Source organism: Parambassis ranga, chromosome 16 (assembly GCF_900634625.1).
Source record: "Parambassis ranga chromosome 16, fParRan2.1, whole genome shotgun sequence".
In the NCBI taxonomy this organism is placed as follows: Eukaryota; Metazoa; Chordata; class Actinopteri; family Ambassidae; genus Parambassis; species Parambassis ranga.
This window is the reverse complement of record NC_041036.1, coordinates 4757681-4784461: the sequence shown is the minus strand read 5'-3', so window position 1 is coordinate 4784461 and position 26781 is coordinate 4757681. Positions and strand designations below refer to the sequence as shown.

At 43.0% G+C, this 26781-nt stretch overlaps 2 protein-coding genes across 3 annotated transcripts in view; one reads left to right on the top strand and one right to left on the bottom strand.

Annotated features, from left to right (window-relative positions):
• LOC114448341 (furin-like protease kpc-1) overlaps positions 1-14080 on the bottom strand; it is a 125620-nt gene extending 111540 nt beyond the window's left edge. Inside the window, 4 exon segments of the mRNA XM_028425249.1 lie at positions 8114-8324; positions 8934-9089; positions 13607-13663; positions 14073-14080. Coding sequence (XP_028281050.1) covers positions 8114-8324; positions 8934-9089; positions 13607-13663; positions 14073-14080 — 432 coding nt within the window.
• Positions 13640-26666, top strand: mms22l (MMS22-like, DNA repair protein). 2 transcript variants are annotated; one of them, XM_028425526.1, is made up of 26 exons: positions 13640-13759; positions 14269-14466; positions 14780-14905; positions 15058-15110; positions 15259-15346; positions 15476-15653; positions 15931-16024; positions 16154-16284; positions 16446-16559; positions 16642-16818; positions 17160-17222; positions 17325-17444; positions 17559-17794; positions 19877-20093; positions 20176-20465; positions 23193-23374; positions 23546-23696; positions 23912-24045; positions 24128-24270; positions 24539-24695; positions 24843-24988; positions 25101-25312; positions 25404-25570; positions 25830-25926; positions 26041-26208; positions 26362-26666. In XM_028425526.1, the coding sequence occupies exons 2-26, from the start codon at positions 14294-14296 to the stop codon at positions 26435-26437; spliced, it is 3693 nt and encodes a 1230-aa protein (XP_028281327.1). In that variant the 5' UTR covers positions 13640-13759; positions 14269-14293; the 3' UTR covers positions 26438-26666. The 2 variants fall into 2 exon arrangements, with proteins under 2 accessions (XP_028281327.1, XP_028281328.1); XM_028425527.1 differs by having other exon boundaries at positions 13662-13759; positions 14293-14466.
• The last annotated feature ends 115 nt before the right edge of the window (positions 26667-26781 follow it).

Genomic DNA, 26781 nt, shown 5'->3' with positions numbered 1-26781 from the left:
TTTCCCTGCTTGCTCCCTGCTTGCTCTCGGCTCTTCCTTTAAATTTTAGGGTGTTATTTTCATACATATAGTTGCATCTGGAAAACTGGAGAACATATGTGCTTCAACATCTGACTAACATAATGTGCAAGGTCTCATTGGTGACATGAGCAGTGTTGGAATGTAACTGTACCAGAGCACAGTTTTAAATGTGTTAAACATCATGATTTGTGACACATGGTTGTGTTTTAATTGCGTTTGAATAAAGACATTTACCAACTACAATTCTCTGCAGATTGACTAACTGACCAGGGGAGGTCAAAAAAACAGGACAAATTACTATAAATATGCTAACTCATTAAAGTACATAAAATAGTTAAAACTAAGACGGATGAAAGGAAACTTCACTACTTTCCCTGTTTGTGGAATTTGTTAAAGGTAGGGAAGGAGATTTCATTCTGATGCACTTTTTGTTAAATTAGTGTAACTTCTCTTTACAATCCGATAGCAACCAATTAGTTCGGCAGTTTCGCTTTAAAACGAAGAATATGAATCATCTATGGAAGCTATAAAACCCTAAAAACATCAGCCAATCCTCCGGGTGGACCCCCCTGGTTGTAACTCTCTTCCTGCTCTGCATGCACCAGAGAGGTACGTGCATGATGGCCGAAGTCACAGACTGGTTGGGAGGCGTGGCTTCGGGATGAGCTACGAGAGAAAGGGGCGTGTGTTTACTTTCGAAATCTGTCTGACTCTCACTGAGTTTTCAAAATCTCCTACCCTACCTTTAAATTAAAGGCCTGACTGACTGAAATGATTAAAAAACCCCACTGAGTTCAAACTGGAGGTGTATTGTACAATAGCTATGCAGAAAGTTTGCTACTCTCCCAAACAACCATACTGGTCAGACTGTGGCGCTCTCCATGGTGCTGATCCTATGTAAAATATACACTGACACACCTTAAGCTGAAAACACTGGCAGCCTAGCTGAGATAGCAAGATTTGGTTCCTCACATGGTTTTATTGAATTCTTTAATTCTTTTATATTAAAGATGTCTGGAAAAACTCTTTTGACTAGATAGCGGTGCGCCCCAACAGCAACGCTATCCTGGTTTCTATAGTACAGTGAATTGACGTTCTACAGGTGATCTACAGTAATTGCATTACAGTTTTAAATTGTTAATAAATTTGGACAAGTACAACTTTAACTCTTTGTGTTACAAAATGTAATATGGTTGAATTAACCCTTTAAAATTGGAGAGCGGTCAATGGGCAATAAAAAAATAGGAAGACACTTCCTGCTGTATGTGTTACTGATGTGTCACAAATCTGTCAACTTGACACTATTGACCCTGGATAAGCATAATATGTACACATGCACAGACACACACACACTACAGCTGTATATGAAAATTAGTGAGCAATTTCAAACCAAGCAAAACAAACACACACACATCCGCAGACACATTCTTGTGCCCTGCCAGAGCAGGTTCACAGCAAAACAATATGAGGCCAATCAGGGGACCATTGGTATGGCTCTCCCTCTGCTAATGAAGGCACTTTGAAAAGGTAATCTAATTCACCAGCAGCAATTAAGGCTGGGAGCGCCTTGTCACTATCAATTATCCGCTCCTTCACTCATGTTCTCCAGCGCGGACGCTGAGCCTGCCTGACACACAGCACTGTCGGACAAATCAACCCCATCAGCCAGCCAGTCACTGAGAACACTAATCATGAGAGTGTTCAAATGCACACAAACACAAACACACACATACACAGATACTGTATGCTTGAATCATTGCACAATAACCTAAGTAAGCTTGGCATGAACTGGGATGAACAGTGGACAGTAAAGACTGCAGGAGGTGAGACTGATTATCAGAATTTGGTTATCAATCAAAAATGTATAATTTTGGTTTATGTGTATGACTGTTGGGAAAGAGTGGTTTAGTCCTGTGACAAAAGTTTAAAAAAAAAAAACTATAAAAACTAATAATTTTTGAATCTCCTAATCAGAAAATGTGAAGGTTTTCACATTAAGAATAACATGGTCTACTTCGTGAAGCCCGGGTCTCAGACAGAGCACAGATGGATGAATATCACCCTGACCTACTGCCCCCCTCTACTGAGACGGAGGACAACTCCACCATTCAACTCAGGCTCTATGCAGAGGTATAAGCTGACAGACAGGACTATTCAACAGGCACATCTCTAGTTCTCTGTTGCTTAACTGAATCTCTCCACTGCATGACCTTCGTGTAAATCACTGATGAAGAGGAGGATTAGCATGACAGTACAGCTGCTGCATGAAGTATGTCTGTATACGAAGAGGGGTTGACGGCTGTGGGAATGTTGTTAGAATGTAATTTCATATTTTAAAGTTTTGATAAACCAACAGCTGAACTTTGAAAAAAAGGATAAAGATGAAGTTTCTTCACACCACTGAAATTTATTCGACTTTCTGTGCGCAACTGTGTGCAATTACACAACAGTTGGAAGCTAGAGTGATGAGATTTTACTATTAAAAAATATACATAACTTTAGGGCAGTTATCCCTTGTCTTTCCTCAGGTTCAGTTTGGATTCCTAATCTGTTTTTTAATTGATTTCTATAGATAAGAAAAGCCTGTTGTGTCTCTTTAGGTGTCAGATCAGATTATTAAATTGCACTGACTGAGAAGTCCAACATTAAAATCCAAAACAACATTTGAAAGTAACAAGCAGATTCGATAAGCAGATTTTTTTTGCAAACTTATCAGCTGCTTTAGAAGCCATCAGCTTCAGTTAGAATTAAATTGGTACTTTGTATATAATAGTATAGCATGTTATTGTACAAGTCATCCCTGCACTGCAGGCAAAAAAAATACAAAATACACAACTGATATGTACCATGGTTGCAGTGCAACAGAGTTGGACTTTGGGACTTCCCAGTACTCCACAGGAGCTGCATGCCCCACTGCTACTGACAGCCTCCAACAGACACACAGAAAGACGAGAGAGAAGCAAAAGTAGAGGGAGGGATGGAAGTTTAAAAAAAAAAAAGCATGAAAGATAAACAAAAACAAACACAGACATCAAGACTCATTGAAGCAGTGTGTGAAAGCCACGTGAGGCAGTCCACCCTATGGAGAAAACAGCAGCTGGTGTGTACACTAACAGCCCTACAGGGGCTGTGGCCTCCACAGCCTCAACTATGGAAAAGCAGAATGGAGATGGGAGGAGGGCTGGGTGATGGAGGGGGATGCTAGGGGCTAAATGGGGTGAGCAGTTAAGCCTTGTTGGTTACAGTATTGGCAGGAAACTCAATGGTGGAAGTGGGAGGGGGTGTGAGGGGTTCCACAGTCCATCTTAAAGTGGAAACATATAGGGATTGATGGCTTTTTAAAGGATATCACAAATAGTCTTTGGTTGAGGTATTACAAACTATTATTGTGTGTTAAGACAAAACAATTCAATTTATGGCTGTGTACATGCATTTTTTGCCAACGTCCTCTTATTATACAGCGGCTTGACATGTCAAAGACATTCACCCACAAAGCTTCTAATGAGCAACCATTCTGTTTATATTGAATCTCTCATTCTGAATATCCTTTTGCTCCTGGTAAAAACCATGCAACAGTATAGCCATACACCTGCAGGAGCACTGTGCACAAGAGTGTTTGTGCAGTTCTACTACAGCTCCCTTCTTGTGTCCACCATCGTCCTTTATCTTCTTTATCTCTCTGTGTCCCCCCCCTCTCTCTCTCCATTTCAATATTGAAGAGAGTTTTATTAAGGGCTAGACTCGGATGTGCTGAGGCGCTCTCAGTAATTTTCCTACAAAGTGCTTTAATCCATCACATGGCCAACATGTGGCCTTTGCAGCCATACATCATCTGAACCCACAGAGAGACAGAGAGAGAGAGAGAGAGCGAGAGACAGAGGGAGAGAAGGAGAAGGAGAAAGAGAGGGAGTGGTAGCGTAATTTCTCTCTTCCTTCTCACCCCCTTCTTCTTCTTCTTCTTCCTCCTTCCCCTTCATCTCCACCAGAGTTTCCCACCTAGAAGGGAAGCCACCTCTTCTCCAGATATTTCTCAGTCAAGTCCTCTCTCCATTTACAAATGAGAGTGAGGTATGTACGAAGACAGGAGTGAGGGGAGGGGTGGGCAGTAAGCAAAGGGAGAGAGCGAAAATGAAAGAGATGGAGATAGGTGTGAGTGAATGAGTGAGGCTGAGAGAGAGAAAGAAAGAGATAAGGAAAATGGAGAAAAGCTTACTGGAATGAATGAAATTGGGGACAAAAGGGGGTGATAGGGAGTCTGTGTGTGTGTGCTGTGCACGCTGCATGCAAAAGGTGTGTGCTTCTGTACTTGCATGAGGAAATAGAAATAGGAGAGGAGATGAGGGAGAAAAAAAGCGCTGCATTTTCCCAGCATGCAGCTGGTGCAACGTTGCCCTCTGTGTTGCCCCCGGCCAACACCTGCTTCCATTTCGCTTCCTCCACCCTCCTTGCGCTGCGGAGCAGCGATGAACTCTGGGCCCCTTGACTAATGGAATGGGCCCTCGCTCCCAACCATTAGAGGATTGGTGTCCCTTTTGGCGCCCCCGAGTGCCCTACGGTACAGAAAAGGGAAAGGAAGGGGCGACGGAAAAGATGGTGGCAGGTCGGCCTTTTTTTCCTTTTGCCCAGCGCACGCACACAGCACCTGGTCATAATATAACAGCCTGGAGTAATCCAGCCAGAGTAAGGCTTGACATAGCTTAGCATGTGACTGAGGCTATTTCTGAGAGGATATTAGAAATTCTGAATTGGGTGCAGTGCTACGAGGTTTCAGAGAAGGAGCTCTCTGAATGTGTACGACAGCGGCCCCGGCTGATCATGAAGCGTTTGTGTGATTTCATTTAGCCGGTAAATCCAGTGCTCTACCTCAATTACTTCTGCTTTACTCAGATGGAAAACACACCTCAAGTGTACAGAGGGAGGTGAGGGAGGAGAGAGGGGAGGGGATGGAGGGTGGAAGTATGGAGCGGATTGAATCTCTCGATGAGCTGATAGCACGTCCGTAGACAGCGAGCCAAGCTGTGCCGCAGTAATGTTATGCTAATGATATGGTAATGATATGGTAATCTGTCGGCAGTATTCCACCTCACTGGAGAGAAGGGGTATCTGGGAGGTCTTTCACCATTGGTTGGAGACCAGGGACTTCCTGAAGTCAGAGTTCAAGACAAAAACCCTGTACTGGTGTGCTGAGCTGTGCACACACACACACACACACATATTCACACACAAGCAGGTTCTTAATTGTTGAAGCAGCGACCTCAGCTAAAATAAAGCAATGCAAAACATATCTAATCTGGCTTTAATCGGATTTGCAAACTCTTAAGTAAGCAAGAAACAATACCTGTAAACAATGCAGTATCATGTGACACAACCTAAAACTAGCTGTATTGTGAGGCTGTAATCATTATCAACGCACAATATCAAGTCACTGTGCTGCTGTTTGATGCACAGAAAACAAAGCAGAAAATCATTTATTTTAGATTACCATCAGGTTCTCTTCTCTCTTGTCACTGGGTGTCGAACCCGGCACCAGCGATGGCTGCCACTGCCTGTCTACAACACACACCCTCCCAGCTTTGTTTAGTGAGATGAGATTCGCCATCGTCAGACATGAGTCTATGAATTTGTGTCATTTTGTTTACATTTGACTGCATCTCTTCTGCCATCTAAATTAAAGGATAAGCCTTTTTTAAATATCACGTCCAAATGAGCCAAATGTAAAGACACAAAATAAATGTGGATGGATTAACTGCATCACTTGGAAAGATTTAAAAATCATAAAGACAGACACGAAAGGCGTCAGCGCGCCCGTAACTAAAGCAACACCGGCACACACAGAGACGGCAATGCATCATAGTAAATCTGTCCATGTGGCATTAAGACATCATCTCGGGTATTTTGCTTTGTTTTTCTTTGTATTTTACAGTTGCAAAATGGATATGTCAAGTCTGTACAATGGAGAGACGCGATGACATTTTCCTGGAAGCCGTACACTAAATCAAAGAGACCAACAATATGTTGAGTGCCAGCATGGAGACATTTGATTCCCATTCCACTCATGCGGTATTACCGCTGGAATGCCAGCAGACATCACAATCCTCCCAAGCTGGCATTGGGCTTGTCAGACTTTTCATTCCACTTCAATGTTTTCAAAAAAAAAAAAACACATCACAGCAAATTGTGAAGCCTCTGCCTTTTCTTGATACAGGGTATTTGCTGCACGCAAGGCGCAAATCACAGGTGACACAATTAAAATGGGGTTTGACTTAACAAAGGCGATTTAGTGTCAGTGACATTTAGCATCAGCCTCTGGCGACAGACAGGTAAAAGAAGCCAGTCAGCAGATTGGACCAGTGGGGATCATGAAAGCGGGGGCTGTCTGGCTGTCTTCGGTGGTGTTTCTGGGTTGGACACCTTATTAACACGCAAACACACAATTAGACAATGAGCCACTAAAGGATCACCGATTTTCACAATCCTACGTTGTCGCTGCTAGAATGTTGACTAAACTACACATATTGCAAATAGCTATATATATTACGCATCAATACGGTTATGTTTATGGCAATGGAGAGACACATTGGTATTGTTTTGGTTATTAAACACGATCACCGAATGGAGGGACCATCATTAGTGTGTAAAATATTAGAAAACAATGCAGGAAAAAGGAGAAGTGTTTGTGTGCATACATGAGGGACAATGAGAGAGGGAGAGGGAGACAGGCAGAGAGGAAGACAAGAGACGGGGGTGGACTGTCCAATACACTCCTGATAAAGGTCAAAGAGATGTTTTATTCATGATCCAGGCGGCGGCGGCAGCAGCAGCAGCAGAGGCAGCAGGGCCAAGGTTGAAATGAGCTGGCGTCCACATTCCCCAGAGCCAAGAGCTGCACACAGCCTCACACCAGGCCAGAGGACACTCCCACTAACCATTATCAATAATGTTAAAACACGCACACACACACTACAGGTATCACCTATCAATACTTCAAACCACAAAATGAACAGGACTAAGGACAAAGTGTTTTACACTTTAGATGGATGAAGAGAAGCTAAAATCTTTTATGGAAGCACTGAAGGTGTTTTTCTTCTGCCTGCTCATTTTTATGGTATTAGATTTAATATGGTAAATCAATCTAAAACTTGAGTGTAAAAATTCACAAAAATGTTGGACTTTTGAGATAATCCTTTAAGGTCAGACATTTGTAGTCTCACAATGTGAATTTTTCATGATGGTCTGCTTAAACAACTGCATGAATTTACATGAATATCACCATTATTCTAACAATCTGTGTTGAATAATCATTTTTACAAATGTAAAAAAAAAAGTTAAATAAAAGAATCCCCTTTAAAAATCCTGAAAATAACAAAGCACAGCAGGAATGTATGTCAATTCAGAAGGACTCTACCTTTTAAATCTTTCTGATTGTGAATCTTTCATGAAGACTTCTACCCTTCTACCCACGAACTGCTGCTTTGAACTTGCTCTTACAAAAAAAAAAAGAAGCAGAACTTCTGTATTCCACCTAACCAAGACCGGCTTTGAGCCCTTATTTTTTCAGTGAGGCTGAGAACGTTTTTGTGAAGGAGCTGACACACTTTCACACTCAACAACCAAAGTAACCTTTAAAGTATTGATGTGGATAAATCACACCTAGTCTTCTGACAAATGGAAAGATTTCAGCATGACAGATTAAAACTCAGGCAAATACGTAAAGACCCAATCATCTCCAAAGACATTCAGCCAGACACTACTCTATTCCAGGAGTTTCTCACAGGCTAGACAGGATAGTTACATAGAAAAATGTGTATATGGCGAGTATGTGTGCATGTGTGAGTGCCTTTTTGGTAGCATGTGTGTCTCTTTTCTTGTGTGTGTGTGTGTGAACTATGTGTCTTTGATCAGATATGAAATATTCAGAAAGAGCTGCTGTAATTTGATGAAAGTCAGATATCCCTCAAAGAGGAAATAGAAGTCAGCACTTTAGCAGCTCTTGAAAAAAGAAAAAAAAAAGCTCTCAATGACTGGGTTTAGAAAATGTAAATTGCAGGCCTATAGGTGGAGGTAATAACAAAGCTGATAAACATACACTGACCCTCTGTATGAACTCCAGTCCGTACTGCTCGGCCAGAGCTCTGGCAGCTCGGGTGCCTCCATTCATTTGTACTGCATAGAAGACATGGCGGTTGGTCCCACGATGCCCCTCTGTGGTCACTAGTTTCCTCTGCAGCAGGCAGCCAAACAGCAACACAAATACCAAACATGGAGCCTTTAACAAAAAAAAGAAAAGGAACAACAGATCATTACTTAACTGTTATGTAGGTTTGATGACACCGTCAGTCTGGACCTTGCACAAAGGCAATGCAAAGGTATTTTTTGGAGAGGAAAGACTTTGCATGCATCAATAAACATCACATTAATGGATTGTTTTGCATATAAAACGTCAAGAAATTGGGCAAAAACTCCCATCAGAATTCAACACATTCAAAGACCAGCAATTCAAAACCCAAAGACAATCCAATAACCAGCAAAACGTCTGTTAAAACATGCTGTGAATCCACCAAACATGATCAATAAATAAACTTTTCCTGACAGACGTTTTCCTTTTGTAACTCATACGTAACAGTATTTACTGTCCCACTGGGCCAAGTCTAAAAACACAACATATACAGTTCTGTATCTATATTAGAACAACACAAACACCTACGGCTTTCAAACATTACCATAACACTTCAAATAGCTTTTAACTACACAAATGAGTTTATAGAGTGTGGGATTCAGCATCTCAGCGCAGAGTATTGAACACTGTGCAATTGTGAAACAATTTGCCCACAGCCACCTCCTCTTTACTTTTTTGCATCAAATCCACTGTGGCTGCCACCTACAGCATGTGAACCACCCACCTGTAGCCACACAAGAGTGAAGCGTCCAGGAGAAATCTTTCACCCTGTGCGATGAAAGCTAGAACTCTGGCATCGGGGGCCCCAAGCGAGACAACGCACTCTCTCCAGTTCCCAACCCACACGTTTAATCTCCTGGCCTTGATGCAAATGCTTCTGAGAGAAGAAAAACTGCAGGGCTCTCATAGTGTGAACTAACTTCCCTCTATAAGCAAAGCAGGAACTTTATCACACTGTCTTTATGCTTCCTTGTTGACAGAACAACAAGTTGTTACCTCACTGCTATCAGCACAAACTATGCATGTGAACACTGAAAGCACATTAAAGGTAGGGTAGGAGATTTCATTCGGATGTACTTTTTGTTAAATTAGTGTAACTTCTCTTTACAATCAGATAGCAACCAATTAGTTTGGCAGTTTCGCATTAAAACGAAGAATATGAATCATCTGTGGAAGCTATAAAACGCTAAAAACATCAGCCAATCCTCCGGGTGGACCCTGCACGGAGTATTGGCTGGTCGTCACTCTCTTCCTGCTCTGAGCGCACCAGAGAGGTACATGCATGATGGCCGAAGTCATAGACCGCAGCTCGTCTTCAGGTAATGCGCGTCCATGTGATTGGGAGGTGTGGCTTCGGGGTGAGCTCCGAGAGAAAGGGGTGTGTGTTTACTTTCAAAATCTGGCTGACTCTCACTGAGTTTTCAAAATCTCCAACCCTACCTTTAATTCCATTCTTCAGATATGCATTTAACATTTACTCTTGATCTGTGAAGGTAGTCCATGTGATTTTAGTGTATATAAATAAAAATCAGAAAAAAAATCTGTCTCCTGCATCTAAATAGTCTCCGATTACAGCTTGTTTTTGTTTTTCAGTACTCTGAATTCTTTATATTTTATTATATTTTATTATTATATTTTTTATGAGCCCAAAAAAGTTATTAGTAGTTATTCAATATTAAAGATTGTTAGTTGCAGCCCTCTATTTATGATAGATATGAAACATCTGCTGTCTAAACCTCCTGAGCGTCTTTCAGCCACTTTTCCAAAGCACACCCACTGACTTACAGTCAAACTCCAAACCAGCAGATTAAGATATCTCCTCCTTTGTATGTGTTTATCTGACTTCTTGTCAAAAGCAAAGTGCCTCCTCCTGCAGCATTTCTTGCCCCCCCCCCCCCTCAAACAACAAACAAAGCAGCTGACCACTGTTTAAAGTCTACAGCATCATTCAGGCTCCTGTCTCCCAAGCCGCTGATTGAAATCGATAACCTCACTTGGGGCTCGAGCCCCAGTCAATCCCAGTGAGGTGTTGGGGCCGGCAGCGTACACCCCACCCAGAGCGGAGCAGACCGCGGGCGGAGACAAAGGAGACGGGGAGAGAAAAAGAGAGAGAGAGAGAGAGAGAGAGAGAGAGACAGCACATGAGACCGAAGTACAGGAGAGCCACATTGAACAGTGTCAGGGCCGCAGGCCCTACTGGGACGCTGATAAAGTACCTGGACATTTTTATAGACAAACTACTTATTTCCGTCCTCATATCGCTTGGGAAGACTGATAACTTTATATTCCTCTCAGGCAGAGCAATGAAAGGAAGAGGGGGGGGGTCCTTTCAGGAGTTTAATTGATCAAACTGTAGCCACAAGGGTTTTTTTTTCTAGAGATAAAAGAGACTAGCCCTCTCCTCTGTACCATACAGAGATCTTTTAGGAAGTAGACCCAATGAAAAAAAAAAGAAAGAATGTAACTCATTATGCAAAGTCATTACAGACCTTTGACTATATTCCTTAAAGAGGAGGAGTTCATGGTGAAATTGTATTGCACAGGATTCCCAGAGGTCAAAGCACCGGTCAAAGGATAACATTATTTTACTATGTCCACATTATTATGTCAAACTTTTTGAATAGTTGTTTTGGGGTCAAGCGTTTTAACACTATTGACCAATTTTGACTAAGTCTAACAACAGTGAGTTACCATCTTATTATTTGATTTTGGAAGGGCATGTGGGTCAAGACTCCACAAAAGCATCCACAATACAGAGTAAAATAGTGTTGCCATAGCAGGAAATCCATCTATGTGGCATCATTGAGAAGATGATTTGTATGGATTTGACAGACTTTGAGCTGTAGAGTCACTTTTGGACAGACTTAATATAGCTGCTTTTTCCCCTATAGAGCGCAGTACAACCTCATCATTTTGTAGCTACTCTGAACTACTAACCTACTGGGTCATAGATGGGAATCAAAGACTGGTTAAGGTCACAATGATCAGTCACAACCCCTGGACACCTCACATAAATATAGGAGCGTTTGAACCGAGTTAAAGCACCACTCATGGCTGCAACGGTTGCATCACCAGTGTCCACAGGACAACAGCAAACTATTTACTCTGCTCTGCACAAACCAAACAAAGGTGTGTAACTATTAGGGCTGTGTATTGGCAAGAATGTGGCGATACGATACATATCACGATACACATGCCACGATACAATACGATATATCCCGATACTGTAACAAAGACGGTGTATATTGTGATTTTTTTCGCAATATAAATAAATAAATATAAAAATTGCAATATAGACCGTCTTTGTTATATAATAATATAATATGTTATATATATATATATTAATATATATATTAATATATATATATATATATATATATATATATATATATATATTAATATATATATATATATATTAATATATATATATATATATTAATATATATATATATATATATATATATATATATATATATATATATATATATATATATATATATATATATATATATATTAATAGTATATATATTATATTATTATTATTATTATTATTATTATATATATATTAATAGTATACGATATACGATATACGATATATCCCGATACTGTAACAAAGACGGTGGATATTGCGATTTTAATCGCAATATAAATAAATAAATATAAAAATCGCAATATAGACCGTCTTTGTTATATAATAATATAATATGTTATATATATATATATATATATATATATATATATATATATATATATATATATATATATATATATTATAGAGTAGATTTCCATACTCATATATATATATATGTATATGAGTATGGAAATCTTCAAAATCTATCTATCTCCAAATAAAATATCGCGATATATCACAGAATCGATTTTTTTTTCTTACACCCCTAGTAACTATAGCAACACTGACAATGTATTCCAGGTTTTGTGCAGTTTGGGACACTTCCTATGTGTGGCCATCATTAGTGTTATTAGTTGCAGATATTTTAACAAGTCAACATGTCTAATACAGACACAAAGCTACAGTTTATCCTCAGCATAACTCCACTCAGCATCATACTTGCGGGGCTAATCAGGCATAAATGGGAAACACCTGTGGTGGTGTATGGCTATGACCATTATTTCATTTTACAGTGGGAACGTTTCAGCAGCTGTTGCCTCTGTAGCAGGCTGTCAGTAGTTACCCATATGTTAGCTACAGTATTCTCTCCTTTACACACAGTTCATTAAGTCTATCTGGAAGCCTCAAAAGGCTGCAAGTAATTACAACACCAGGTTATCACCTTAACATAATAAAGTCCCACTGCATCCATTACAGGCTCAAATCCTTTCATGCTTCACAGGATAATGTGGATTAATAAGTGTATCCAGAAAATGGATGTGAATCAAGTTTACAGTCATCACACTGTGAGACAGACAGACAACAAAATCCAACCTGGTCCAGTGCAACAAAGCCTGGAAACCAGGCTACATCTGACAGACAGGGGAGAGGAGGGGGAGGCAAAGGGAGAGAGGGGGGTGAAACAGGTTCAAACCTCACTGCCTTCATGCACCACCGTGCCCTGAAAGGATAGAATGCGTTTGTAGCGTAGGAACAGAAAAAAAAAGCATTTACCTTTCCCATCCAGGCGACAGAGTCCTCACACAGACGGACTGCCTCCTGTTGAAAGCAGACCGGGAGGTCGGTTCAGCGTTTAGCAAAAACATTCCCGACGCGTCCATTTTTTTTTTTTTTTACAGTCTCCAATGACTAAGTAGCCATAAAAGATGCAAATTACACTATGCAAACTGCACATATATCTCGCATCTCTTCCACCGGGCAAGTGAAACGTGCAGAAATTACGATTTGTAGTCGACAGAAAGGAGAAGATCCACGGCGTGTGGCAGCGGAAGAGGGGATTTTGTAAAGATGTGAGAATGCATTAGAATGCAAGAAATGATGTGATGGCGAGAGGCACTGTTGGGAGAGACAGATCTGCATATGGAAATTAGGGATATAGCGTGGTTAAAATTCCACTTAAACGCTGCATTATTTTGTATTATTCCTGCAGCGAGACAGAGGTGGAAACAGACGACAGAACACAACCTGTGCAAAAGGCATGGGAAATACAAGTGTGTTGTGTTAGCAACAAATGGGTATGTAAAAATATGTTTTTATCCAATTAAACCTACTACTCTTCGCTGTTAGTTTACGTGGGATAATTTCGGGACTCTGTCCTTTAAACACATCTGCAGACATACAGACGTTTAAATACTTCTAAGGACTTTTATAATGACATGTGTGCTGCATATTTTACCTGCAGAAACAATGAATGCGACGGAGGAAGGGCTGCCCACCGACTGCTCTTGGTGTCATGAGACAATCCAGGAAGTGAGCCCACCCACTTTAAAACTTCTGACCAATCATCGAAGGACGGGGCGTGGCTGCGCATGCGTACAGCGAACGCGCGGGAGAGCCTGAAAACACAAACAACGGAATCATGACAGCTGTGCAATCGTCTTACATATTGCTTTAAATCTACAATACACCGCGTAGGAATCCCGGAATACACGGTTAGTCAACAACATTTCGTTTGCATTGCTTTCAAGAGGTGATGGTGTTTTTGTTTTTTTTTCTGTCTTGTTTCTTTTGCTTTGTGATCGCTTACGTGTGTTTCCAACATGGATCCAACAGGTTAGCTTAGTCCCTGCTAACGTAATCTTCACAAACACACACACTGATATTATCGATTATCAAGGCTGCTGATGATTTTAGCCACTATTTGTCCCGTAGGCTGCATTGTAACGTGGCTTCTTGTGGGCGAGCTGTGCGATCTGTGTGGACTTTCGCCAGTTTTTACATTAGAAATCTGTGGGACAATCGTACCGTGTCATTTTATATTGTATTATAATGTAGCCTGTAGTAAATATTTTATATCGTTTCCAACATCATGGGATGTGCTCATAATTATCTGCCAATACTGCATTACTTATTCTCTGCACCTACAGCAACATAAAATATGTAAATATTAACCCATTCAGCAGTGTTGTAATGTCTCTGCATTTTTTTTAACCATTTAAAGGTGATACTGATTCTGTGCTGACAGCATGGCGGATGACTTCAGCCAGTCCCTGACCCCACCAGTTTCCCCCTTCGCAGCAGACAGCCTGTGTGAGCTGACTCCAGCCCAGCCACCATGCTTCTGCTGCTCTGAAGTCAAAGATGACCCCACTGGTGCACTTTCCACAGAGGGATACACTACAAGAGGCTCCCTGAAACGGTACAGTCATTGTCTGCCAGTTCACTGTAATCACACAAGAACACATTTTTCAATTTGGAGGTCAGCAAGTTGTTATACTCTGCCTATTTCGTGTCAGACAAATGGTCCCAGTGAAAAAAATGCTGACAGTAGCATCTTTGGATTACCCTGACAAACACTGAGGTTGAGGTTTTTTTTAAGCTCAGATTTTGGTGCTTTGCACACCACAATTAAAATTCCAGTCACCTTCATTCTAAAAATGCAGCAGGACTCTGACTCAGAAGAGAGTGTTAATAAATAATGTGTTACTCTTTGCAATGCATCCGCTCTGTAGGCTTTTGTTGCATCTTGACCCAGCCCCTGCAGAGTATGAGACAGACACAGTGGACATATTTGGCTTCCCCTGGGTAACAGAGACGGCACTGGTAGAATCCACAAAGCTACTCTTTGGTCTGTTCAGGTAAGTTTAGATCTATTACTTGCATCTCGGTTCAGTTTTGCCTTCACCACATGTTGCAGCCCACTTTAGTTTAGGAGTCTAGAAATTGCATATTTCATATTTTCACAGTTCACACATCTTGATCATCATGATCTGCTCATTTTATGTTTCAGGCAAAAAGTTTACAAGTTGGAGAGTTTGGTGCAGTCCGGCTCACATGATTTCAGTAAGTTTGCATATATGTTGGATAAAATTTGCAGTCTCACTAACAGTTTTTAAGTTTGCATCAGTAATACAAAATGATTATATAGTTAAAAGTTTGAAGTTAATGTGTGGACATGTGTGTTGTGTTCCACATCTCTTTTGTGTTTTAGGCCAAGCCAGCCATCTCCACTATGAGGCAGAAGACATCCGACAGCAGTGTGTTTCATTTCTTCAATATGTCAAAGTCTTTTTGCACAGGTAGTTCTACATTTTTAATGACCACACTGCTACCACCATCTAAGACACTTTTATATCTGTTGTCATGTTTTCACCAGCTTCTACTGATTTTTTTATTTCTTTACTTGATGTGCATGTTTTTTTTTTCAGATACCTTGAGCCTTCCAAGTCCCTGGATGCAAGTCACTCACATCCTTATGAGGAGCTGGAGGCTCAGCTTCCCTCTGCTCTTCTTGAGGAGCTGTTTGGCATCACCCTCCTCACAGGACGGCTCAAAGACCTGCCTGCTAATGTTCAAAGTGCTTTCACGATACAGAACCAGGGAAAGGTACAGAATGGTTTAATGTTAGTTAGTCATAATAGAGCTGACTACAGTACAATGTAAAGCATGTATGATGTGTTGCATCATGTTGCAGTAAGACAGTCAGAGCTTTATAACGTGCAGCAAATGTGAGGATGGTATAACTTTAGTTAGGCTTTACAGAGCAAAGGATAGGATACAGTCTGAGAAATTATTTATATGACCAGAGTTTTTTTAATAACTCTACCATCTTCCAGACATCTTCTGTTGACTCTGAACTGTGTACTCTGCCTTTCTCCTGCAGATTTTTTCTCCCTCCTGGCATTTGCTACACCTTCATCTTGACATCCACTGGTCAGTCTTAGAGATTCTTCACATACTTGGTCACAAGATGCAAGGTAGGAGTCTGTGCCATAACCCTTGGACATGACATGGAAACTGAAGAGGCTGAAATGCCTGCACTGCCTTGTGTGTATTATATTGAGTTATTAGCATGGAAATAGGCTGTTTGTTATTTTATTCTACAGGCCAGGTTGTGTACGCCCACCAGTTTGTGAACCTAACAGGAGAGAACCTGACTGATACCAGTCTGTTTGACGAACACCTGTGCAATCTGCTGTGTGACCTTACTGGTCTGGCCATAGGCAAATACAGCAAGGTGGGTGGCTCACTGGATTTCACCAGATGCATGTGTGTTTTTTTTAGCTGTGGCTCATATAATTACCACAGTCAGTCGAAGGTTAACAGAAGAAGCAGTTTGTTTCAGAAATAGAATAGAGCTGCAGCGTACTCTGTCAAATAGATCCTGTTTATTACCAGGTGAGACCTACAGAGGCACTGAGCAGCCATCATTACCTCTGCGTCTGCACCAAAGAGTTGTGGGTCCTGCTCATGTACCTTCTGGAACACAGGAAAAAAGTATTGCGCACACAGGTAACACACAAACACACACATTTTCAGTCATATTTAGTATGACTTTGTCTTTATTTAATTAACCAATGTGTATTTCCTCAAGTCTTTCTGGAGCTACATGAACTCATTGCTAAGGCCCCTGGTTTCTGGGAAGCCTGCAGCTGAGCAGTTCAGTGGCCTGCCCACACACTGTAAAGACCCACTGGGATTCGCTTGGTGGCTGGTCACCCATTTAGCAATGTTAGGCCAATACAGTCGGAATGGAACAATTCAACAGGAGGTAAGAGAAAACTGTGAGATAGTGAGCAATTTTATATTGACTGATTCCAATTATATCTTCCATTTGCATGTTTCACAATAATATATTTTATTAAATGATCTTCGTTATCCCAGGCAAAAAGTCCAAACAAAAAAATAGTTGTAGCATTTTTTTAGATATTTTATTGCTTTACCAAATGGTCTTGGAGTAGGAAGTATGTATGCTAATAGCATGGCTGATGTGCAGTCTTAATTATATATGTGATAACAACTTCACATTGTTACTGCATGCATGATTATAGCCAATAATGTGTCATTGTTGTGGTTTCTTAAATATATATCTTATTTTGTTTGCTCCTACAGGAACATCTGGGGGACAACTGGAATTTTGTGGAAGACTTGCTCAAGTTAACATGTAACCCAAAGGTCTGCACTGTTTCTGGATATGCATTCATTTGTAACCTTTTCTGTTTAATTGTTTGTATTTGTTATATTCATCTGTATAACGTGGGTGTTGTTTCTTAACAGGGAGGTCTAGCAGAGGAGCAGGTCAGGATGCACGTCCACTGCTGCCTCAGTCTGTGTCTGCTGTGGGAACCAAACACCACCGCTGTCTCTACCCTCTGGGAGTACTACAGCAAAAACCTGGTGAGGATATACTGTGAACACTCATTTGGGCAATGTATATCTATCAAAGTTACTTAAGCAGCCACTTACAATAAGACACAGCTTACTGTAGAGGTATGTTTTTTCTCTCTCCAGAATGCTTCATTCACCGTTCCCTGGTTAGGGGTGTCTGGCCTGGGCACTTTGTGCAAGACCCCTCTAGCTCTGTTGGAGCAGGCCCATAGCTGCTGCTCCCCCTCTTCACTTCGCTCTCCAGGACACACCCAGCTCTACCGCTCTGCCAACTCGTTCCACATCTTCCTCCGAGTACTGGCCCTGTGCCTTGCCCAGGACAGGGCTGGTGGGGTTCCACAGAGACAGATCAAAGGGAGGTAAGGAAGAAGAAAAGGCTGCAGAGCTTTGTAGTTCACATTCGCTTCCACCTTGAAAAGTAGGTCTTACCTTGTACAACTAGACAGGCATACCAACACTTTATACAGTACGGTATAGGGTGGGATTTTCGATTGGAGGCTTTCAGAAGTGATTGCTAATCAGGGCTAGGCTTTAAAGCATTCCTTTTTCCCCTTGATCTTCAAATGTGTGATGTATTTAAAGTGGTCTTTGGATTTGTCTTGTGTGTGTGTGTGTGTGTGTGTGTGTGTGTGTAGGTGCATACTTGCATGGATACACACACAACATGTGTGTTTGCAAACCATCATGTATTTGAGTCTTGTTTGTGTGCATGCCAGGTGCACCACAGTCTCCCAGTGCGTCTTTGATATTTACTCAGGCCCACCAGTAGAGCAGGTGTCTCAGGAGTCAACCACCTGCTCTTCAGCACAAACACACACTGTGCACCTGCTCCCTAGAGCAATGACATGGTTGAAGATTGTGTGAATGGATGTGTGCCTTTGGACAGGAAATTAAGGCAGGATAAATAGACGAAAGAGCACAAGCTGATGTGCACATCAGAACCGAGCGATGGACCATCGTATAGCCCAGGCCGGCTGGGTGCCAGAGAGAGGCAGCCGTAGATAAATCCGCCTAATGACTTCCCTCTGTCTGGAATGTGCTCAGTAGCACTGCAGACATGGGGGCTAATTAGCTAACGAGCGTGGCGGTTAATTCGCCTTAACGAAGCTGTGTTGGTTTCCAACACGGATAGAGAGAGAGAGAGAGGCGCCTGGGTGGTGGAGAGCGGGTGGGGTGGTGTGGGTGGTAGGCAGTCTGGCAACAGCCAAGCTAGTCTGGGACAGGTCCAGATTTCCTGCTCCCCTCCTCCTTCAGTTCCCTCCACCAAAACTATCACTACTACTCCTCCCTCTAAGGAGGCGTGAGGCGTGCCGACTGTAACGTTACAACCATTCGGCAACGTTCCCACTCCTGGCCAGGCTCTGCAGGACGCCCGCAACGACCACATTAATGGGATCGACTGCAAGCATGTTGATCTCCTACGCCGGGAGTTAGGAGCATCTGCTCGCCTCCGGGAAAAAAAGCTGTCCGGAATAAACAAACATACAGACAGGTTGGGAGAACACAGAAAATCCCCACTGCAGCCTCCCAGCATGCTGGTTATATCCCTGTTACATATTACCCATTCATCTATTTAAATCTCTTTCCCTTCACGCTCTGACTGCATGCTTGGCCACCTTCTCCTTTTATAGTCCTCTGTGGGTGTAACTAAGCTGGTTTTGGTGTTAACCTGGTCTTTCCTAGTCCCTCTCCCATGTTTCTCCTCACTTTCTGTGTCAGCCGTACTTCTTACACTGAGTTTGTCTTGGGATGCTCGCTGCTTGTGTTTTGACCCAAACAGCAGCTCTACTCACCTGTGTGGGCTGCATCTGTGTTTGGGAGGTAGGTGGGTAGGGAGGGAGAGGGGAGGGGGGGGAGTGTCCAGCCTTCTGTGTTTTCCTGCCAGGCGAGCAAACAGCAAGCTGGATGTGTGCCTATGCATGTGTGTGTGCTTTTATTGATCTCTCTCTAGTGTTGCAGTAAATTGGTTTGGCTGTAGAGAGAGGGACCAAGCGCCTACTGCTGTGTGTCTGAGTGTCTCTGACATTTAACATGATCTTTAAAGGCATTTCTCCACAGTGCCCGCAGGATCTAACAGCGTGCTGGGTGGTTCTCTATTCTTACTCACACTCGTGCTTTTTCTTTCTCTCTCACCCACATACACACACAGACATAGAGCCTGGGCACCCCAGCGTCTCCCCTGGAGCTGAGAGGGTGATGGAGGCAGGTGGTGGGGTGCACAGTGGGGATGGAAAGTTCAGTTAGTCAGCATTTAAAGCCAGAGGTCTCAGAAGAACAAATCACCTTTGATGCGTTGGTCAGTGAAAGCAAGGAAACAATTGAAACAGCATAAAAACAATTTAACCGTTGTCTTACTTTATATAAACATCTTAACAGAGACTACACGCTGTCACTGACCACTTTTTCTCTGTCTTTTTTCCTTTTTTCCTTCTTCTTTGCAGGTTGTACTCTAAATTCTCCTCAAAGAAGATGCAGGAGCTATCAGAGGCAGGTCTTATGAACTTCCTCCTGCTGTTTCTGGTTGTTGCACGGCAGGTAGAGCTGGAGGACGTGGCCAGCAGAGCCTGTGAACTGCTTGGATTTCTGCCCTCTAACTGCCCCCCAGCACATCGCACCCTTGTCTGGAGAGGTCAGCTATCACTGCTGTTGCTTTTCCAAGTAAGCTGCTTTTATGATCACATAAAATAATTTGATGATTGCTGAAGTTAAGGACATTTCTGACACACTTGTATTATTTTAGGAGAAAGGTCTGGATGTTGGAGCTCAGGCAAGATGGCTGGCATCTTCCTTTAATGAGACAGCGAAGGAGTTCTACGATAAGACCACAGAAGTGTCTCGCAAGCTCGCCCTCTGGGGTCCACTTGGCTCCTACCTGGAAGGAGTTGCCGAAGTGTTCGAGACCAGCCCCAGTCTCTGCTTATCAGAGGAAAAGCTGCTCAATGAAGGGTTTGATTGGTTGCTGCCTGCTTGCCGTCAATCTGAGCTGAATTCAGCCCTTGGCTTTCTGCAGATTGTCCTGGCTCAGCTCAGGTGAGAGAAAACTGGTGTAAATACTCACCAGCCTCCCAGTTGTGTGTCCTTTTCTCTACATTGTCTTGTTCTTTCATCATTCACTTATAGCTGCTCACTCAGATTGTGGACACATTCAGACAAATGTTTCCTGGCAAAGGCCAAACCAAGCTTTTATTAAAATCTGATAAGTTGCTCCAGCAGAGAAGAGTGATCTCTCCTGCTCTTCCCAGCCCAGCCCAGAGTCCACTCACTTCTCATACTGACAATAGGACGATTGTGCTGTCAGCAGGAATGAGTGTCTGTAAAGAACCTGTGTTGCGTTGAGGCCCCTGTTAGTCTCGGGAGGTCTAGTGGCCCCCAGGTCACCCTCGCCAGGTGCCTCTGGAGCCCTGATTAGAGTTACAGGCCCAGGGGACCCTCCATGGACCCTCCTGTCGTTACGAGGATGGCAGAGTGCTCTAGGTGTGCAGAGAGACTGTGGTCTGTAGGGCATCAGAATGGGTTCAGCTGTAGGACAGGGGTGTTCGTTACATGAATGACCCCACCTGAAGGTCAGAGAGCCACAGCTGAAACAGTCCCTGTTTATGTGGGAAGGCAGAGCCAGGAACAGACAGGAATCAGGTGAGAGTTGAAGGTTGGAGAGTCAGAAAAGATGTGTATCTTTCACTGTGGGTTCTCAGTTAAATCAAGTGTTAAGAAGCTGAGTGTCACCTTGGCTGCTAGCAAATACGATAATCTTAAACCACAATTACAGCAACCTTTGGGGACTTGCGTTACAACCGTATACTGCAAATTATTTTAAATCTCAGACACCAATAATGCTGTCAGTTATCAATAAGAAAAGTCACCAAAGCACTACTTGGACAGTGTCAAAGTAATTGTTATAGAGCCACCCCACAGTTTCATGTAGGTGTATGATTGCTTTAATTTTGTCCAATTCCATCTGTCTCACACACACACAAACCTACTCAACTCTCCAAACACCAGAAGTGAAACACTAACCCGGGTGTACTCCTTTCTTATTTCAATGCCAGGCTCCCATAACACGGTATCTCGTTAGCTTTGCTAATTCCCTAACTTCCCATCTCAGATCTCGGGGTTGGAGGGCACACATTTGCACATTAATGGACGAAGGAAAGAGAAGAAGAGAACTCCCAGAGGCCCTCTGTGTTATGGCCTAGACCACACTGACCCATTTAACCAAATAAAAAAAATAAAAAAATACCATGCTTTCCCTCTCCAATCCGTCCTGCCAAATTAAACATAATTCTTCAGCCTGGCAATTCTCAGTATCTCTTTGTGATTAATGCCTTTTCTGTGACACAATTAATGGGTAATTATGTAGCCTGGCAAATTTAGCGTGTGCATCATTATGTCTATTAAGAGCCATGTGGAATCTGCACACATTAAGACAATTATTCTGCCAATGGTTGAGGCAGCGGAGGTTTCGAACGTTCACTCTTGATAGCCATCGTCATGGAGCTGAGGCAAGAAGCCAGTCACAGGCATAATTCCTCCGTTTGATTTCTTCACATGACCCTCTGCTCCGGTAGGTAGCATTGCTGGTCGATGAGGTGAGCTGGCATCGGCTCACCCTGTTGGATCCGTTTTCGGCACAAACAATTAATCCTTATCTCTTTGGTTTGATAAAACACGAGCCTTTGTGTGAAGCGTTTCCCTCTGTGAGCATTAGAAATTTTGAGCCTTTCTTTTCACAGTCAAGGACAACTACATCACAGTAAGGGTCTGATGAGAAATATAGAAACACCTATATTTAGATAGACATGTATGGACCAATAAGGTAATATGTCTCTGTCTGTCTCGTGTTATTAGGATGCTGGTTTTTGTTTCATGCAGCTAGTGGAAGAGCTAACTGTGATCCCTAATGGTATGTTGATTTTGAGAGACTGTGTGTGTGTGTGTGTAAACATAAGAAGCCACAGTGAGGAGGATTAAGTGGGGTCTCTGACGATGTCTTGTACAATGAGGGTTGATGGGTGTGAAAGGCCCATTCCGCTGTAGTAACGAGGCTAATGAATTCAGACTCTAATCGATTGTCTCAGCTCTCTCTGGATTAGATGCAACCTTGCTGGAAGGGAAGGCACCACTAAGGTGTGTGTGTGTGTGTCTGTGTGTGTGTACCAGTGACTAGAGTGTATAGTCAAGGATGGGATAGAAGTAGGAGGGAGCTGTTAGCTCTTCTATCCTTGCCTTCTTCCCCAGCACACCTTAACCCCCTCTTCCCCGCTGCACCCCCGTCCTGGTGAATGAGCGGGACAGAGGGATGATCTCCCGTCTAAATGAGATTACAGCTCCTTCAGCTGCTTATCTGGGCTAATGCCAGCCACTGTGGGGCTGCTGTAGCGGCTGGGGCCAGGGCCAAGGATGAGCCAGAACAGCCAAAGTATAGTCTGTGTACAGGGGATCAGCATTAGGCTCCACTCTATGCCTATAATATCCTCCTCTCCTTCCCCACATCTACCTCCACCCTGCTTTGCTCCATACTGCAGCGCACCACCGCACCCAGTAATCCCCCAGGAGAGAAGAGAGGGAAAACACATGAAGGAGGAGTGAAAAAGAGAAACAGGGGAGCGAAAGGATTTGAGAAAGTAGAAGGCAGAGTTGGGAGGGGGGTGTAGATGTTCTACACAAGAAGGGGGAGGGGTGCTGTGTTGGGATTTTGCATTGAATAAATGTGTTTATCACTTCTCACTTTTGGGTGTGTGTGTGTCTATGTCCTTCCAGACGGGTCCATCAGAGCAGTGTCCAGTCAGCGCCCACCCTGACCTGGGCTCCTGCAACCAACAGTGTGGTGAAAGAGCGCCACCTAGCGGTAGCAGCTGCTCTTTGGGCGCATTTCTTCCCTTACCTGCGCAACCTACGCCTGTCTCAGACCCCTCCAACACAGCTGGCAGATGCTGCTGCAGGTGAGTAATGCCCACTGAATGCAAACAGAGACAGTAAGTGGTCAGAAGAAAAGGAAGCCCATCGATACAATTTCAACCAACACTGATGTAGCCATTTTAGATGCAGAATGGAAGAGAACATAATGTTGTGTACTGTACGTGTATCATCAGTTTCATACTTTCATTTTTCAGGTTTCACTTTGCTGGCCTTTGATTTACCCAGCTCTGCCCCCCAGAACCTTCAGCCTAACCCAGTCCAGTCCATCATGCAGTGCTTTGGCTGGGATGACATGGTTCACCCACTTCTAGTAACTCGCTACCTTCCACATCTGCTCCAAAACAGGTACAGTGAGCCTGTAGTGTAGGTCCTGCAGTATATTAATAAATGAAGAGAAGAGGTTCTTGATTCTGTGATATAGACTTTTTAAAAAAATATGAAGAAATTGAATGCACAGTGTTAAGGTGAATGGGTTATTTTTAGTGACATCCTTCATCTTTTCCTGTCTTCATATTTGTTTCTGTACATTATGTTCATTCACCTATTTGTGACTTGTCCAGTGAGCTGGTGTCCTCGCTAAGCAGAGATTCAAGCACTGGAATCTCAGCACAGAACCTGTCAGTGAGGGCCTGGTTCAGGTGTGTTTTGCAGCAACACCTTCACAAGAACGCAGACGGGACCGGCAGCAGAACAGGTAACAATGCATGGCTTGCATTAAGAAACATACTGTAACATACAGTAGTTCATTATAATAACCAGCCTCTGTGTTTCTGCAGGCCGGGCTGTGGAGGAACAGCTGTGTGAGCTGACTCGGCTTGTGCTGAGGCTTCCTGAGGTGGACGGTCTTCTGCAAAGAGCCAGCATCCAGCCCACAGCTGCCAGGCTGGAGCCCACGTCAGCCCTGGAGATGTTTGTCAAGGTAATGCAAGCGTACATGTGACAAACACAGGTCGATGATATTTAAAAAAAAAAAAAAAAAAAAAAGCTTTTGGTTGTTGTCAGGGAACTAAAGTCATGATTTTCACTTTTGTTCATACTTCAACATTTTTACTACTCAGCATATAAACTAAAATTCATCACTAACGCTCAGCATACGCTTGTGGTGTGTGCTGACTTTACTACAACTGCCTGCTGTGACAAAATGCACCCATAAAGTTCTCCTCTCATCTGCTCTCACATGGTCTCAGGCTGTAGGTAGTGTGTACAGTGGACTGCAGCTTTTGTCTGAGCGTTCAGTCATGGTGACCAGAGCCCTGGACTACATTGGGGACATCTTGAAACATATTAAACCTTCTCTAGTCAGCAAGAACCAAGAGGGAATCCAGTTGGCGTACTGGGTTATCGGTATGCTTAAAGTTATTTAAATACATCATACAAATCATAAAGCTTTGTGTTTACTTATTATTACATGGTTAGCATAGTTTAACTCACTGGCTGAGCTGAGAAATGTTTACAGTTGTGAACTCTGACTCAATGACTCTCTCCATCAAGGGTGCATAGTGAAACACTGGAGCCCCCTGCTGGTCACTGCGAAAGCCCAGCAACTGCTGTTCCGCATTGTGGACGGGCTGCTGCTTCCTCACAACTTTACACAGCAGGACAAAGCTCTCAGGGACAGCCTGCCTCTGTATCTACAGGTTAGAGCAAACACCTCATTTTAAACATACAGCTGGTCTAATACACAAATTGTTTAGCATTTTTAAAACTGTATCCACGCTACTCTGGCACTGTTAATCTCGTCTCTTGCAGGGTCTGTCAGTGGCCTCTAGTGTGTCTCAGTCTCAGGGTGCTTACGTCAAGCAGCAGCTTCGCTCTGTTACCCGAAGATACCTGGACCATTTCCTTCCTGCCTCACCTTCACTTGGCATCATTGCCAACCACCCGGTGCTTCTGGGTGCATGTGAAACAAACCCAACTATCCGGGGAGCTGCACTGAGGAGGACCATCCTAGAGGTGCTATGGTGGGTTGATATCGTTATGAACGTCCAGATCCAAGTTACACTTAGATCAGTTTTCATCTGCTGACATCTTGTCTCTTTTTGAACTTAACAGCCAGAGCTTCCTGCAGTTCAAAGGGCACGCCCCTCCTCCTCGCCTGGCATCAGTCCTGATGTTCCTGTTGGAGCTTCTGAGACGTAACAGTGACTCAGACCCCACCCTCTTGACGCTGCCCCTCCCTTCTCTCCTTCGCTGTGTGATGCTCGTCAATGAGCCACAGGGTAAGATTAACAACCTCAGCTCTGCCTTCATGCAGTACACTGCAGCTTTTATTGTTTTAGATCTGACTGATCACTTACAAATTTTAAGTTCCAATTTTTCTTAATATAAAAATGGGCTGAAAAAGTCTGCAGTTCACTTCACTCAATTTAAATCCTGATACTTACTGGAAAGATTTTATGCGCACACATCACACGTTTTACATTAGTTCTCACTTGTCTAATGATGTCAGTAATATCAGAGGGTTTATTTGATGTGCAGTGAGGAAGACGAGCACAGATGCCATACAGCTTGTGGTGGAGCGATGCGCTTTTGCATCTAATAAGGGACCGTGCGACCAGATGATCGCTCTTTTACGGTAATTGCCTATAATATGTAGCAATAAATACCAGCACCTGTATTAGAGCTGTGTGCTGCATTGTGTTGGTCAGATCTAATTGGCATAACCACCATTTCATCACTGTGCTCCTAGCTCCTTCGTGGAGGAGAACGAGGGAGTCTACGACAGGCAGGTATACGGCGTCCTGGAAACGGTGGCTGTTTTAGATCCCCCTGTGGTCCAAGCTCTCATTCCCAACCTGTCTCTTAGTCTGAGAAACACTGAGCACAAAAGAGGACTGGGCAAGAATATCGCCTTGAGGTAAGCAAAAACATGAGTCACATCCTGGAAGCCATGTAGACAGTATTCATCGCTCTAAACTATATTTAAATTGTCTAGACAGTAAGCAGGTAAAAAGAAATATTCTGTAGCTGTCTGCTGAAAGTAAATGTGACACATCTCTCTGTGGATCAGGAGTGCCTATACGAAGTTGCTGTGTCTGCTTGGAGAGAGTGGGCAGGCCGAAATAACCAGTCTGGAAGCCGATTGAAAAGTTCCTGGATTGATGCAAGCTCCAGGAACCACAGAATGTTTTTGTTTTTAATGTGTTCATCAGGATAACGTGTGGCCAAACTGCCCTCGGCGTTTAGCATTTATGCTAACACCTATATTAAAGGTGGACAAACAGAATAGATATGTACATATAGGTAAATCAAAGGTGTTCCAACCATGCACTAAAAGACCCGGGTTGTACATATTGTAAAGAACGTGCTTTAAAAAAATGGGACAATAAAGATGAATATGCTCATACTGGACTCTCCACCTTTTCATTTCAAAGCTATAGTAAGAGAAGTAAGGACAGACCATTTGTGCTGCTGGATCTGTCTCTTCTCC